This window comes from Dendropsophus ebraccatus, chromosome 15, assembly GCF_027789765.1.
Source record: "Dendropsophus ebraccatus isolate aDenEbr1 chromosome 15, aDenEbr1.pat, whole genome shotgun sequence".
Classification (NCBI taxonomy): Eukaryota; Metazoa; Chordata; class Amphibia; order Anura; family Hylidae; genus Dendropsophus; species Dendropsophus ebraccatus.
Genome location: NC_091468.1, coordinates 71,724,102 through 71,740,683, shown reverse-complemented (window position 1 = coordinate 71,740,683; position 16,582 = coordinate 71,724,102). Strand labels below are relative to the sequence as shown.

General features: G+C 45.6%; 1 protein-coding gene across 5 annotated transcripts in view; it reads right to left on the bottom strand.

Moving 5' to 3' along the window:
- TTC13 (tetratricopeptide repeat domain 13) overlaps positions 1-16,582 on the bottom strand; it is a 45,935-nt gene continuing 29,353 nt past the window's right edge. For 3 of the 5 annotated variants that reach the window (XM_069954174.1, XM_069954176.1, XM_069954178.1), the window contains 6 exons: positions 15,531-15,640; positions 9,965-10,100; positions 7,659-7,738; positions 5,022-5,100; positions 1,568-1,647; positions 1-186 (listed from right to left, as the gene is read on the bottom strand). In XM_069954174.1, the coding sequence (XP_069810275.1) occupies positions 72-186; positions 1,568-1,647; positions 5,022-5,100; positions 7,659-7,738; positions 9,965-10,100; positions 15,531-15,640 (600 nt within the window). In that variant the 3' untranslated portion in view covers positions 1-71. The remainder of the gene's footprint in view (positions 187-1,567; positions 1,648-5,021; positions 5,101-7,658; positions 7,739-9,964; positions 10,101-15,530; positions 15,641-16,582) is intronic. The other 2 variants (XM_069954175.1, XM_069954177.1) reach the window with 1 other exon arrangement.

Below are 16,582 nucleotides of genomic sequence, written 5' to 3'. Positions count from 1 at the left end.
GGGGGGGGGGAGATGATAAAATTCAAAAATAATTTAATAACCAGCAGGTTCCATAGTTGTACATCGGACTATCAGGACGTCTTAATACAGCGGAGGGAAGAGTCGGCGTTCAGGACTTCTATCATTGCTCTCAGTGTAGGGAATGACTCGGAGACAGATGGGAGGCTCTTGTAGGAGGCGGGAAGGCTGGGGAACAAAACAACAGTGTCATCCCACATTACTACTACTATAGGTCTTAATGGGCCTCCTTGCCTGTCAATGACCCCACAGATCACCGTGACTAGTCACAGTTTAGACGACTAGTTCACGACTGTCCCCCAGTCTCACATGCGGTATTAAAATGCATTTTACTGCACATCAAACCCATGGAGCCCAGATCCCCTGACACCACCGGAGAACCTTTAAAGGCTATTCTAGTCAAACATAACTTCTGATATGTTGCTGCCCATGGTGAGACTAACAATTCCTTCCATACTTGTTATTATCTATTCAGTCTCCTTCCCCCAGTTCTCAGCTGCTGCTTTCTGCTGAAGACACAAAAATCTGTGTGTGAGCTTTTCTCTCTGTCTCCCCCTCCTCCCCCCTCCCCTTCTGAGACGGCTGATGTAAACAAGTCCCTGGCTGACTGTATCTGCAACATTGTAGCTTTTTTTTGTAATGCTGGGAGAGATATTCAAAGTGAGTTAATCAGCAACCTGACCTCAGATTAACCTTCCCGGCATTACAAAGGAGTTATAAGATGGAGAGAAAGACTCACACAAGATTTTTTTTGTCTCTTTTTTTTTTTTGTTAGTCTCATCATGGGCAGCAACATATCAAAAGTTATGTTTGAGTAGAACACCCCTTTAAAGTTTAGAAAGTAGTGTCTATCTTTTGGCAAAAACTGTACCGGTCTTATTCAAGAGTTGTGTGGGGTATTGCAGTTAAGCAACCTTCACGTAAAGGAGAACTCTGGCCAGAGGATGTTGACCCCCCCCCACACACACACACACACACACAGCATCCAATTACCTCCTGCCACCCGATTTGCTCGGCTTCCTGGGTCTTAAGACAGGACCTGGGATGTGACATGGCAGGCAGCTCAGTCATTTAGCGGCAGGACATGGACAATGGTGGTGCTGTTTAACCCCTTTGCGTCAGCCATATGGTTATATACATCCCTGCTGCACATGTCCCAAACAGCAGGAATTTACCTAAACGTTTCTGACTGTGAAAGGATTTTAATGTGCGCAGGGCCGTTTCAATGAGATCAATCCTGCACACATTACCATCCCCAAACCAGCCATAATAACAGGCAGCCGCAGTCACGCAGCTGCCTGTCAAACCCCTTCAACATCGTGGTGAATAGCAATCGCGGCGTTTAATGTAGTCAGTGACAGGACAAGCACCTGTCACTGACTGATCGGGAGCGTACCGACTGTGAACAGATGGCCGATAATACTGATGAATGCTATGTCACAGCTTCCATCACTATATGCAATAAGAGCATCACACATATAAGCCCCTTATATTCATAAAATCATATATTAGAAAAAAAAAATATATATATGCCGCTCTGGTAACTCACCTTCTTAGACTCATCCAGCTTTTGGCCGTTTTGCTGAACACGTCTGATCCTGGTGCCGTCATAGCTTCAAAATCCACCAGCTTAAAAAAACAGAATGATGGCAATGAGCTCATAAGAACTGGCCGTAACGTAAACGTCAAAGCCTCTAAATACAAAGAAACACTGAGAAGGAAAAAGGGCCGAGAAAGTATATGCTCACATTATGTACGGCCCGATTAGAACTAATCTTGAGGACGGCCACAAGTTTTCCCAGGATGTGCACACAGCTGTAAGAGTCCCCTTTAAAAGCAGCTGTTACTATCACTCCCTGTTGTCACTTTTGCAAAAATCTTCACCTCACAGTGCAAGATGGATGAAGCCTCTACTAGACCACATTATAAACCCCAGGGATGCTTATAGTTCAGGTCTCCCGACCCGCAGTTAGGACCTGAGTTTGCATTATATGCAGATGTTAAAGCGACTCTGTACCCACAATCTGTCCCCCCCCAAACCTTTTTGCTTTTACTCCAAGATCTCTCCTGGGGTCCGTTCGGCAGGTGATGCAGATATTGTCCTAAAAAACAACTTTTAAACTTACAGCCCCGTGCCATATGGGCGTGGCTTAGAATCTCTGAGCCCTAACTTTGCACCACCCCTCTGTCCCTCCTCTCCACCCTCTTCATCATTAGGAATGCTCCAGGCAGATTGTCTCCTATTCCTTACCTGTGGCAGCCCGGCACATGGACTGGATCGTGAAGACACCTGTGCAAATGTGCAGCATGGAGAAAATGTTCCAGTGGCATTCCTAATGATGAAGAGGATGGGGAGGAGGGACGGAGGGGGTGGTGCAAAGTTAGGGCACAGAGATTCTAAGCCACGCCCGTAGGGCACAGGGCTGTACGTTTAAAAGTTGTTTTTTAAGACAATACCTGCATCACCTGCCGAACGGACCCCAGGACAGATCTTGGATTAAAAGCAGCTATCCGAAGGTACAAGTGGTTTGGGGTGTGTGTGTGTGTGTGTGGGGGGGGGGGGTGTCAGATTGTGGGTACAGTCTCGCTTTAAAGGGGCACTCTGGCGAATTTTTTCCCCAAATCAACTGGCATCATAAATTTATATAGATTTGTAATTCATTCTATTAAAAAAAATTCTCCAGTCTTTCAGTACTTTTCAGCTGCTGTATGTCTTGCAGAAAGTGGTGTATTCTCTCCAGTCTGACACAGTGCTCTCTGCTGCCATCCATGCTCTCCTGCTGTCCATGTCAGGAACTGTCCAGAGTAGGGATGTCACGATACCAGAATTTTGAGTTCGATACCGATACCATATTTTTTTTTCCGATACTCAATACCATATCGATACTTTTGAAAAAAAACACTTAAAATACAAATATAAAGACACCCCCCCCCCCACCTCACCCAGACTGTGGGTATGATGCCCCCATGCACCACATTTTTATTTATGTGACTTTTTGATCACTTTTTTTGTTACTTTTAATGGTTCGGACAATTCCGCATGCAATGATGCCAAATGTTTATTTTTTTACATGAATAAAAGGGAAAGGCGGGGATTATTAGAACTTTTATTCTGAAATTTTTTTAATTGTCATCTGCCTCATAGGGGTTTTCGCCTTCCCCTGGATCAGCACAGTAGGATTTCCCTAGGTTTTTTTTTACACTTTTTACCTCCCAGCATACCTTCTTCTTGTGCACTACAACTCCCAGCATACCTCCTTGTCCACAAAGAGGTATGGTGGGGTTGTAGTACACAAGAAGGTATGCTGGGAGGTACAGTGGTGCAGCAGCAGCCTCCCAACACAACAACTCCCAGCATACATCTTTGTGCACAAGAAGGTATGCTGGGAGTTGTAGTGCACAGAGGTATCCTGGGGGTTGTTGTGGTGTCAGGAGGCTGCTGCTGCACAACTGCAACTCCCAGCATACCTTCTTGTGCATTACAACTCCCAGCATATCTTCTTGTGCACAAAGAGGTATGCTGGGGGTTGTAATGCACAAAGAGGTATGCTGGGAGTTGTTGTGATGGGAGGCTGCTGCTGCACAACTACAACTCCCAACATATTTCCTTGTTTGTTATAACTCCCAGCATACCTTCTTGTGCACTACAACCCCCAGCATACCTCCTTGTGCACAAGAAGATATGCTGGGAGTTGTAGTGCACAAGAAGGTATGCTGGGAGTTGTAGTGGACAAGGAGATATGCTGGGAGTTGTGTCGGAAGGCTGCTGCTGCACAACTGCAACTCCCAACATCTTCTTGTGCACTAGAACCCCCAGCATACCTCTTTGTGCAAAGAGATATGCTGAGAGTTGTAGTGCACTAGAAGGTATGGTGAGAGTTGTAGTTGTGCAGCAGCAGCCTCCCGATCCCAGCATACCTCCGTGCACTACAACTCCTAGCATACCTTCTTGTGCACAAGCAGGTATGCTGGGAGGGGACTGGCCGGTGTGAGGGACCGCAAAGTGCAGCGGCGGGTCTCGGGGGACGGAGGGAGGGGTGGATGAAGGGCTGGACTGGCGGTGCAGAGGTGGCTGCCGGGGCTGACAATGGGGGGCAGGACTGGAAGGACGCAGCCGCGGCGGGGGAATAGTTAAATAACTGCCACCCGTAATATCGAGGGCTGCAGTCATTAGCAGTGGGGGCCGCTCCATATACAGCAGACTTCTGCTGCATATGGAGTGGCTCTGGGGGGGGGGGGGTGTTAAATGCCGCTGTCAGTTGTGACAGCGGCATCTACCCTGTAAAATAGCCGGCACTAGCGATCGCTATGTGCCGGTTATTTGAAGTTGGCGCCACCGGGAGCGGAGAGCGCGGGGGCGGAGGAGGGGACACCAGGGGGCGGCACACAGAGAACACGGCCGGCGCTCAGCTAGCTGCCGGCCGTGGTCTCTGCGCTGTACTTTATATTAAGCTGCGCTATTATGCAGCTTAACATAAAGTATCGATACCAGGAAATCCTGGTACCGAACCGTTTTTCTGCCCGAAATATTGTTAGTAGTATCGATATTTCGGTGCATCGTGCAACACTAGTCCAGAGCAGCAGAGGTTTTCTATGGGGATTTGCTGCTGCTCTCGAAAGTTCCTGACATGGACAGAGGTGGCAGCAGAGAGCACTGTGTCAGACTGGAGAGAATACACCACTTCCTCCAGGACATACAGCAGATAGTAAGTACTGGAAGACTAGAGATTTTTAAATAGAATGAAATTACAGATCTACATAACTTTATGATACCAATTAGTTTGAGATCTATATATATATATATATATATATATATATATATATATATATATATATATATATATATATATATAGGAGTACCCCTTTAACACTGCCAAAGTAAAAACAGATGACCCCCAGACACTGGCTGCTTCTGATGTGTTACACATTGGCCCAACAGAGCTTTTAAATATAATCTTAGAAGCTCCATTTGTGGTTATAAAATGAATAGTTTAGAGCCGTACCTTTCCTTTCAGAATCTTCCCTGAAACCTCTTTACCACTGGCCATTAAGGCTCCCATAATTACAGAATAGGCGACCACACTGAGGAGGAGGAAGGGAAAAGAAGAACGTTAAAAGGAGAAGAAAACATGAGAGATGAGAATATCTGCTCTGCATATCGGCCACATATAATAAGGCAAGCATCACAGAATTATTATAAAAGGACGCTGGTTGACCTCAGGGAGAACAACCAAAACACCGCAGAGACACCATCAAGTGTCTCAACATCAGTGTATTCTAGAACATTGCCCCCTGGGAAATCAAATACGCAAGAGAACACTGCAGAGACACCATCAAGTGTCTCGACGTCAGTGAACTAGCCAGCCCTTCCTCCGGGAAGGAACAACCAAGCCTAGGAATGTCTCCAATTAAGGAAACCACCTAAGCAAGGTATCCATCCACAGACAGCTGTTTCGGGGTATTTGCCCCTCATCAGTGTGGAGGAGGTTTCTGGCTAGTGGGAGCAATGACTAGTAAGTGCATGCAAAAGGACGCTGGTTGACCTCAGGGAGATCAACCAAACCCCGAAACAGCTGTCTGTGGATGGATACCTTGCTTAGGTGGTTTCCTTAATTGGAGACATTCCTTGGCTTGGTTGTTCCTTCCCGGAGGAAGGTCTGGCTAGTTCACTGACGTCGAGACGCATGATGGTGTCTCTGCAGTGTTCTTTTGCATACAGAATTATTATAACACATCAGAGCAGTGCGGATTACACAATATACAGGGAAGTCTCAGATGTATTTAAAAGGGAGACTCCATAAAAGATTCTTCTGTCACTGACCAGCATGGTACCACCGGGGACCCCAATCTTGCATCAGCCATTGGCCACACATACCCTATTACATGGGGAGATGGGCGGCTATTAGGTAATGAGGATTTTTAGGCAATCAGAATTTAGTGATCAATAGAGGACAAAAAAAAAACTTTATATTTCAGAAAACCACAGAAAGCTTTTCAAATGTGGACTTTTGCCTCGCACTAACCTTAAGGGACAGTGTCATCAGAAAATTTTTGGTGACTTTTTCTAATTTTCCATTTTTCTATCTATATTATTAAATAATAATGATATCCTGTAGTTCTCATTCTCACCACCGGGGCTAAAACTAAGCTGAGACTTCCTGTTGTGTCTGTGGTGATAAGAGGAGGCTGCAGTAGATCTGTACAGCATTGCAAAATCATGCGACACCAGTAGGTAGAGGAGACAATAGCAGCTCTCTGTGGGATGACCTCTTCACAGGTCACAGAGCGCTCAGTAATGTTTCACATTCATCTCAAGGGGACAGAGTTTGTGTATTGTTGTCTATGTCCATGAGTCTTGCTGTAAAGCAAGTCACTAAATGCTGTTAAAACAGCCCAGGCAAGATGCCGCCCCCATAACAATGTACAAAAAAAGGAAATAAAAAAATAATAAAATCAGAAAATAGAAACAGATTAGAAAGAAAATTTAGGTGACATCTTCCCTTTAACCTGCAAGCCGTTCCCCTAGTGCTGCCCTCTGATACACAGGCGTTCCTCTGGTGCTGCTAATATCCTGCACTGCTGAGTATACAGAAGGGACGAATGTGTGGACGGCCATAAACACACGGCCAGATGTCTGCAGCTGTTATTATATTTCTTAGCACTGACAGCAGGATCGGCATTCAGGATCACCGTGTCCTATACTGCAGGACGGCCCCCATGCTGGGGAATTATTCAGACTTTGACTATATTTGCCCTTTAAAAAAAAGGACATTAGTCCCAGCACTAAGAACGGACGTACTGCATATACAATCACAGCTACTGCAGGAGAGGCTCACATTATGTGTGGGTGCACAGGAAGCTGGAGGAGGAGGCTCCTGGTACCCTACAATCAGCAGTCTGGGGCGAGGCAGAAATTTCTTTTTGTTAGCCGGCCATACAGCGGTGCCGCGTGACCATTCTGAACGGATGGGCACTTTTCACATTAGGCTATGTTCACACAACATATTTCTATGACAAGAACGGCCATTGTTTGCAATTAAAATGGTCATTCTTATCATAAAACAAGTGTTGCATTAAAGTCAAAGCAAACAACGGCCATTGTTCACACAGTGTAGGGAACAGTCGTTGTTTGATACGCCCACCCAAATCATTGACACGTCAATAATTACCGGCTGCTGTGCATACATAGTGCACTTTTTAATGCAACAACGGCCGTTGTTTTTGAGTGCCAAACCGACTCAGTCTTCTGTACATTGTGTGAACGTCTGTATTTTTTTGGGGGGGGGAAGGGGAGGGAGTTAAACGAGTCATTGTGATCAAGTTAACACAGGCTTCATCTGTGCCTATTATGTTAATGCAAACGTATCAATTTAATTCTTATTTCTATACAACCTTATGGACGCCCCGGACCGATCCCGCTGGTGTGGTTCATTTTTTAATCCGCCACCCGACTCTCGCAATCGGCGTAATTCTCTAAACATGGAGCGCCCAGATATCCCCTCCACTGGGTGATCTGCACCTCCTGAATCAAGCCTGGCCCCGGGCCTGGCTCAGCGTGTCCCTCAGGGGAGGGGATATGGGTGCACTGCGGGTGCTGCTGAGTATACTCCATAGATTTCACTATGATGGACGACACTGACCTGGATCCCCGGGAGAGCGGCATTAAGTTGTAGAAGTAATAGACCAGCGACAGGATCAGCTCACATACAACATCCGCCTCCTGCAAACCAAAGACGAGAAGCATCAGTGATGGATTCCCAAGGTTAAAAGCTTTATAGACAATGTATTACTGCTGAGCAGCGTCACAGGAATTCACCGATTATCCTCGTGGTTATGCAACTTATTAGCGGACAGAGACGTTAATTGCTGCGACATCTGAGATGCTTTGCGACAAAGACGTATTTTTTTTTATTGATATAAGACGGCCTTGTCTCGTTTCTGCATTGATGGGGATTTACTGAAATACACAATGAAATCAGATACGCACAAAGCGGAAACGGACTCTGCGCTATAAATATGGCGGTCCCTTCCCGTCACCTTGAGACTACAGACAGCGGATAGGTCCTAGAGTCCTGCAATAATAAACTCACCGCCACAGGCTCCAACTCATAGCAAAGTCAATAGGAAAACTAACGGCCCTATTACACGGGACGATTATCAGGCAAATTACCGTTATATTGTTAGAATTTAACTGATAATCGTTTTGTGTAAATGTAACAACGGTCAAACAACCATCGAGAAATCGCTCATCTTACATTCGGTGCTGACACCAAAATCATTGATAATCGTTCGCTGGGATTCCACATCGTTCCTTCATTCACCGGGATCAGATGGAGCAAACGATCGTAGTAACTAATGACTATCGCTCTGTGCAATATGGGGAACGATATCAGGTTAATGACTGTTCCTCTGTTACTTCTCCTAGACATTTGTAAATAAAATGACAACTGGGTGTTACCAGATGATGGAATGGTAACACCCAGTTGTCAATTTATTCATATATTTCTAGGAAGAACAGAGGAACCTCAATATGAACTGATAAGAAAGGATGCTCTAGAATGGTTCTCTCTTGAGAGGCGCTGTTGTGAAGAGACCAACAGGGGTTGTGATCACAAGCAGTTTTTCAATATACTCTATTTTAAGTTTAGTTATGTTTAAGTTTTCTATGTTTTAATCAACATTATACATATGGCCACTAGGTGTCTCCCTTCACTGCGCATGTTGCTACAAATCCACATTCAGTAGCAGAGAATCCTGGGAGTGCTCGCATTGAATGGTCAGCTCTCCTGTCACACAGCACCAAATCCTCTGTAACCATACAGTGACATTATACATAACACAGAGCATTGTCTCCTGGTAGCTGCAGGAGTGTTTGGTCTCTCTTTTTTTTTGAGCAGAGAAAAGACCAAATATCAGCAAGGAGGGAGCATGGAGCACAGCGTGGCCGTATGTATATAACATGGAGCACAGCGTGGCCGTATGTATATAACATGGAGCACAGCGTGGCCGTATGTATATAACATGGAGCACAGCGTGGCCGTATGTATATAACATGGAGCACAGTGTGGCCGTATGTATATAACATGGAGCACAGTGTGGCCGTATGTATATAACATGGAGCACAGTGTGGCCGTATGTATATAACATGGAGCACAGTGTGGCCGTATGTATATAACATGGAGCACAGTGTGGCCGTATGTATATAACATGGAGCACAGTGTGGCCGTATGTATATAACATGGAGCACAGTGTGGCCGTATGTATATAACATGGAGCACAGCGTGGCCGTATGTATATAACATGGAGCACAGTGTGGCTGTATGTATAACATGGAGCACAGTGTGGCCGTATGTATATAACATGGAGCACAGTGTGGCCGTATGTATATAACATGGAGCACAGTGTGGCCGTATGTATATAACATGGAGCACAGTGTGGCCGTATGTATATAACATGGAGCACAGTGTGGCCGTATGTATATAACATGGAGCACAGTGTGGCCGTATGTATATAACATGGAGCACAGTATGGCCGTATGTATATAACATGGAGCACAGTGTGGCCGTATGTATATAACATGGAGCACAGTGTGGCCGTATGTATATAACATGGAGCACAGTATGGCCGTATGTATATAACATAGAGCACAGTGTGGCCGTATGTATATAACATGGAGCACAGTATGGCCGTATGTATATAACATGGAGCACTGCCCGGCCGTATATATAACATGGAGCGCAGTTTGGCCGTATGTAGAATGTCGATTTAAACTTAAAAAAACTAAATGAAGTAATAGTATAGTGCAGAACTGCTTGTGATCACAAGCCCTGTTAATTTCTTAAAGAAAAATGTTCAGTACAGGAACACGTTAAAGAAATGCAAGTTTTTCCTAAATTAGACAATGGCTCCTCTTCCAATTTACTGAAATATAATAAGTTCTACTCACTCCTAGTTCTGTGGAAAGCGCTAACACCTTTCCCTTTGCTGTCAGATCCTTATAGAGAGCCTCGATCTCTGCATGGTACAACTGCGTCCGTTCCTCCGTCGTCTGCGTCTCCACGGAAAACAATATGTTACCAATTCTGAAAGAAAACATTGAGAGCATCACAAAGAGACACGAGGAGGAGAGAGGAGACTGCATCAATGAAGCACAGTCATTAAGAACCATTAGGACGTCTATCGAGCTTGGAGAAATTGTTGCTTGGTAAATTATCTGACGGGGAGAATTGCTCTGGATCAGTAATGGATTTTATATGAAGTTCTGCGATGTCATTTTTCTTCTTTTAATGAGATCAGGCTACGGAAATGTCACACTACTCTGTTGTAAAGAATACTTACCAAAATGGGTTTCTAGGTTAGCTTTGTTTTTGGAGGTGTTAATGGAGATCTTTTTCAATAGACTCTACCAAAAATGAGTGCTATGGGCTACGTTATGGTTTATGGAAGGTGTGCTAGCAGTAGAGGTTGGAACATTAGTGATATACCTTTACTTTATGATCTGACGGGCTTGGACTGGCTGCAGCTCTCAGCACACCCAGTAGTCAGGTCTCTGCTAAACAGTTAATGGGACACTGCATACTCCCCTTCTTTTTCAAGATAAGTCAAGACGAGTCCCAGAGGTCTGTAATATGCTAATACATTTTAATATAGGAATACCTTTTTAAAAAGAGTAAGAAAAATAGTTGAGCTGTCATCAGACACCCTCAGTGATCAGGAGATATAGCTGGGGAGAGAGCGCAGCAGACGTGCCATTCACTCCCTGGCTGTATCTCTTTTATGGCCGAGTCCTTTAATGGTAGTCTATGAGAACATCTAGACGGACAGAGCAGGTGGCTGGGGAATGGATCATACTGCTGCTGCATCATCTCCCCGGCTCCATCTTCTGATCACAGCAGGTCTCAGCAGTGAAACCCAGTGAGATGTCAACAGTTCTTTTTCTTAATAAGCACTCTTTCCAGTTTAAAAACTACTACTTTTTTACTTCATAGCTATTAAACAAATCACAAACATAACTGAAATGTTAGCTGAACATTCTGGCTTCATGAAACAGGCATCAAACAACTGAAAGGAGATGACTATGCTTAATGTCATATGTAATACAGTAAAATATTATAAAATAATCAACTAAAAAATAACCCCGCTTTGTAGTTCCTTTTATTACGGTCCGAATTCCATGAACTTCCAAGCTTTTCCGAAAAGTGTTAGTGGCATCAGCTTTGCAGGTTGAAGTCTTCTCAAGGAGAAATTTATTTGAAATTTTCACTATAATTTTTATTTGCACTTAAACCTGGGTCGGTTTCCCAGCTTTGTTTTTAGGTTGTGATTCGCCTTTCTTAAAGGAAAACGTTAACACTTTTTATTCTGAGACAAGATGCATTATGAAAGGTCATTACCAAACCTCCTCCTATCAATGGAAGAAGAGGAGTGCACGGACTGATGTAATGATCAGCATCTTCTCTGATCCTTTATCTGATATCAATATCATGAGTGCGAGGGGAAATGTGATCTTCTTTATACATATCATTATCTCCTTGTCCAACTCATCACTGGATATCACTTACATCCCATCCTGCACACTCCATTATTTGTTCTCTTTAGTACACGGTGACCTCCTCCTCTTCTGTTAGGTGCCAGGCTTGGCTGTTTTATAGTGTAAATCCCATTTCAATCATATCAGCCAGTCGCTGACTACCTGAGCGGGCGTTCCATCACCGCAGGAGTATGAGCTGCAGGAGACCAGCGGGGTCTAGGAGTGGTGATGCAGCACGGCGAGGGATTGGGGACAGGTAAGTATTGATTCTTTATTCTGTTCGCGCACCCCCCCTTGCCTACTATGTGGTTTTTGTTTTGGCCGGACTTCTCCTTTAAGTTAGGGTCCTTTTACATGGAAACTTATTGGCAGACAGGAACCCCTTACTGCCGTCAGATCGGCCCACATGAAAGAGGCTGCAATCACCCAGCAAACCAGAGATCTCTCGTAGTCGCCCGCACCTTATCCCGAGAAGACAGAAATGTGTGGATCATGAAGTTTATAACCGGCACGAGCTGAATTTAAAGGTTTTATGTCACCAATAAAATAACCGGCTTTCATTTGCTTGGGTTACATGAAGCCAGAACATGTAGCTACTTATAAGTATTGTAACATCTGTAGTTTTTGTATAGGGCCAGATTAACATGTCCGTGCTGCTACAGAAGCCACCAGGGACCCCACCAATGATTTGTGGGTCAGGCTGCATGACAGTGAGGGCAGGTTCTCTTTAAAGTTAACAGAATAAGGGGTTAAAATAATCAGACAGCTGTAAGGAATTAATTTCATATTTTGGACATGGTGTCAGTTACTTCTATTTAAAAATCTTTTGTTTTCCAGTATTTATTTTCTGCTGTAAATGGAGTATTCTCTCCAGTCTGACACAGTGCTCTCTGCTGCCACCTCTGTCCTGGAGGGGGGGGGGGGCACAGGGGGGCTGCCCAGTGATCGCTAGATTGTCCGGGCAGCCCATAGGGGATAGTGGCGGTCTATTCCATGGAGCGACGGCAGCCGACATGAACAATGTTGGCTGATCGTTGCCTTTTATTCCACAGGACGATTATCGGCCATAACGGCCTTTAGAACGCAGCCACATTTTTTATTCCCTTTTGCCTTCAGGGTCTGGACACTGCGGCTGTATTACAGCTGCCTGACACTGGCCTATACACACAATGACATATTCCTCACCGATTATTCCCAGGAACAATCTAATGTTTTCACTAATGTTCTCAAAAACAAATGAGAATCCCAGAGTTATCTCCGAATACAGGAAATTGGGAAAAATAACCTCAAACCAAACCGCCATGTGAAAGAAAGAATCATCGAGTTCTGATAAACTATGAATTGTATGAAGGGAATATGTGCCAAGTAGCAGACTGCTAAATAGATAGTGCTGGCTATAATGGAAAGGGGGATGGAACACAAACAGGGCATCTACAATGGTCCTGTAAGCATTAAAGCGGTACCCCAGTGAAATAAAACTGTTTTAAATCAACTCGTTTCAGTAAGTTATATAGATCTGTAAATTACTTCTATTAAAAAATCTCCAGTCTTCCAGTACTTATCAGCTGCTGTATGTCCTGCAGAAGTGGTGTATTCTCTCCAGTCTGACACAGTGCTCTCTGCTGCTCCCTTTGTCCATGTCAGGAACTGTCCAGAGCAGCAGCAAATCCCCATAGAAAACCTCTCCTGCTCTGGACAGTTCCTGACATGGACAGAGGTGGCAGCAGAGATCACTGTGTCAGCCTGGAGAGAATACACCACTTCCTGCAGGACATACAGCAGCTGATAAGTAGTGGAACACTGGAGATTTTTAAATAAAAGTAAATTACAAATCTATATAACTTTCTGGCACCTTTTGATGTAAACACATTTTTTTCTCTGGAGTATCCCTTTAAAACTGGACCATGAAGCAATGGAAGGTTGTAAGGTCTGAAGAATCCTATTTTCTGTTATATTATGTGAGTGGTCAGGTGTGTGCATTTCTTACCTGTGGGGGAGATCACACCAAGATGCACTATGAAGGTTCTGCTAGTCATGTGACACATACCCGATATCTACCTGAACGGGCTTTATACCCCCCGCCCCCCACATACACACAAAGGTCATATGCAAGTATGGTACCAGAATGGTCTAATAAACAGGACAGAGATCAAGATGTTAACTTGGCCTCCAAATTTCTCAGATCTCAATCCAATCCAACATAGTGGAGAAACAAGTCCCTTATCACAAGTAACAGGACTTAAAGGGGTACTCTCCTCTCACATATTCACGCCTGATAGATGCAGCTCCCACCTCTGGGACTGGGACTGATAGTTCCCCCGCTCGGCCTGGTTGCATCTGAGCGGCTTGTTTAAACGTCACTGCATAAACATTGCAGCACTTGCTACCTACTCTATAGAAGGTTTTAATGTTGTGGCTGATTGATGTACATGACATTGTGTGACCTCAGATTAAGAGCATCTGGCAAACTCCTCTGACTTCATTATGACAATTCTAGAGCAGCTTTTGCTGGAAACTCTGTCATACTGAAAATCAATGAAAAGGACGAAGACTGCATCATGCCCCTTGCCCCCTAAGGCCGGGTTCACACTGAGTTTTTGCTGTCCGTTTTTTGCAAAGGAAACAGATGTATTTCCGTGCATCCGTTCGGAATAAAAAAAATAAAATAAAAAAAGAATAAAAAAAAACGGTTTAAAACGCATCCTTTTCTTTAGCGTACACAAAAACGTGGTCAGATATGTTTTGATACCTTATTATCCTTATCCCTTTTATCAATGGAAAAAAAGGGATCAAAACGGATGCACACAAATACATAAAAGGGATGGAAACAAATGGACTGAAAAAATGCAGTGTGAACACCTAGTTATTAATATGATGGTATGCTCCTGGGAGAAATAACGGGGGAAAGCACAGGGGTCTGGGGAAAGCCGCTCTACAATATCATACAGAGCACAAGTAGTAATACAAGACACCTCACACACAATAAGCACACACAGAATATGAAGCCGCCGGTGACTGCACGAACATCACAGGATTATTCAGAGAAAAAGAGAAAAGGACTAAGTAAACTAAAGATAAGGAAGGCAGGGAGCCGGGAAGGAAGGAAGGGAGGCAGGAAAAAAGGAAGGCAGGGAGGAAGGAAGGCAGGAAGGAGAGGAAGGCAGGGAGGCAGGAAGGAAGGAAGAAAGGCAGGCAGGGAGGAAGAAAGATGCGGGAAGGAAGGAAAGAAGGCAGGAAAGAAGGAAGGCAGGGAGGCAGGAAGGAGAGGAAGGCAGGGAGGTGGTGAAAGAGGCAGGAGGGCAGGAAGGAAGGAAGGAAGGAAGGAAGGCAGGGAGGCGGGAAGGAAGGCAGGGAGGCGGGAAGGAAGGAAGGCAGGAAGGAAGGGAGACAGGAAGGAAGGCAGGGAGGCAGGCAGGAAGGAAGACAGGGACGTGGGGAAAAAGGCAGAAAGGCAGGGAGGCGGGAAGGATGGAAGGCAGGGAGGCGGGAAGGAAGGAAGGGAGGCAGGCAGGAAGGGAGACAGGAAGGAAGGCAGGGAGGCAGGCAGGAAGGAAGACAGGGACGTGGGGAAAAAGGCAGAAAGGCAGGGAGGTGGGAAGGATGGAAGGCAGGGAGGAAGGCAGACAGGCAGGGAGGTGGGAAGGATGGAAGGCAGGGAGGAAGGCAGACAGGCAGGGAGGTGGGAAGGAAAGCAGGCAGGGAGGCAGGCAGGAAGGCAGACAGGGAGGTGGAAAGGCAGGCAGGGAGGCGGGAAGGAAGGCAGGCAGGGAGGCGGGAAGGAAGGCAGGCAGGGAGGCGGGAAGGAAGGCAGGGAGGAAGGTAGTCAGGGAGGTGGGGAAAAGGCAGGAGGGCAGGATGGAAGGCAGGGAGGCAATAAAGGAAGGCAGGCAAGGGAGGCAGGAAGGAAGGCAGGAAGGAAGGAAGGCAGGCAGGTCATCTGAGGAGAAAGGAAAGGAGGCGCAGATACAGAAAGGTTTCTTACTTATCTCCTGTTATAGTTATTGTGAAGCCATCATATTCTTTCCCTGGATCTTTGAGGCTGGGAACTTTTGTGTTCACTGTGAACCCATCTCTGGTTTTGCTGTTTAACTGCTTTCAAAAAGTAAGATAAGTATTATCAGTCCATAGACAAACATGGAGAATACTCTATTCATCCCGAGAAGAGATTGATATAATATTAGATTAAATAATAAACCAACTGCACAACCGGCCATAGTGTCGGCAGCCGACTGTCTACTGTCTTACCTTTAAAGTGACTGTACCACCAGGCCCAGGCTGAAGCACTGGAGGCGGTCGACCCACCCTTAGTGGGAGGAAACCCCTGCCCCTATATGATTGGGTTCCATTGATTCTAATGGAGTCAGGTCATGGAGGGGCTGGAGTTTCTTCCCACTAAGGGTGGGTTGGCCGCCTCCAGTGCTTCAGCCTGGGCCTGGTGGTACAGTCACTTTAAAACCTACAGAAATGTAGACACTAGACATGTTAAAGGGGAAGTCCTGTGTCCGAGTCGGGGGGAGGAGGCTGAATATAACATGCACCAAACTCCCTGGCTACAGCACAGGGGTCCCGCCTCGGCTGCCGAATGGCTGAGCGGGCCGAACACGTCACGACCTGGGTCTCCGTTGGGGGAGGGGCACCAGGATCCGGAGCGAGTGACCGTGGACCTCAGTGGTGGAGCCGGGGAGGAGGTGCATGTTGATGTTATGTTCAGCCACCTCCTCCCTGACTCTTGTGGGATTAACCTCCCTGATTAACCGGCCGTTAATGGCAGATTATTAAATAAAGATGAGCTATACTAGTTATTGTTATTTTATGAAATTCTAGTTATTACGGTGATAAAAGACAGAGAGGGGCCGGATAGAATTCCTGTTCCTTCTCTGCAGACACTTTATTGAGTGACCTGTGTAATAGGAGACAGTCTGGTTGCTAGTAACTCATCGCAGGACGGGATGCAGCGGTGCTGAATGTGCTGCGCTCTGCTGCGTCTCCCTCCGGCATTACACACGTCTCCAGGGACAATACAAGCCCTGCAAA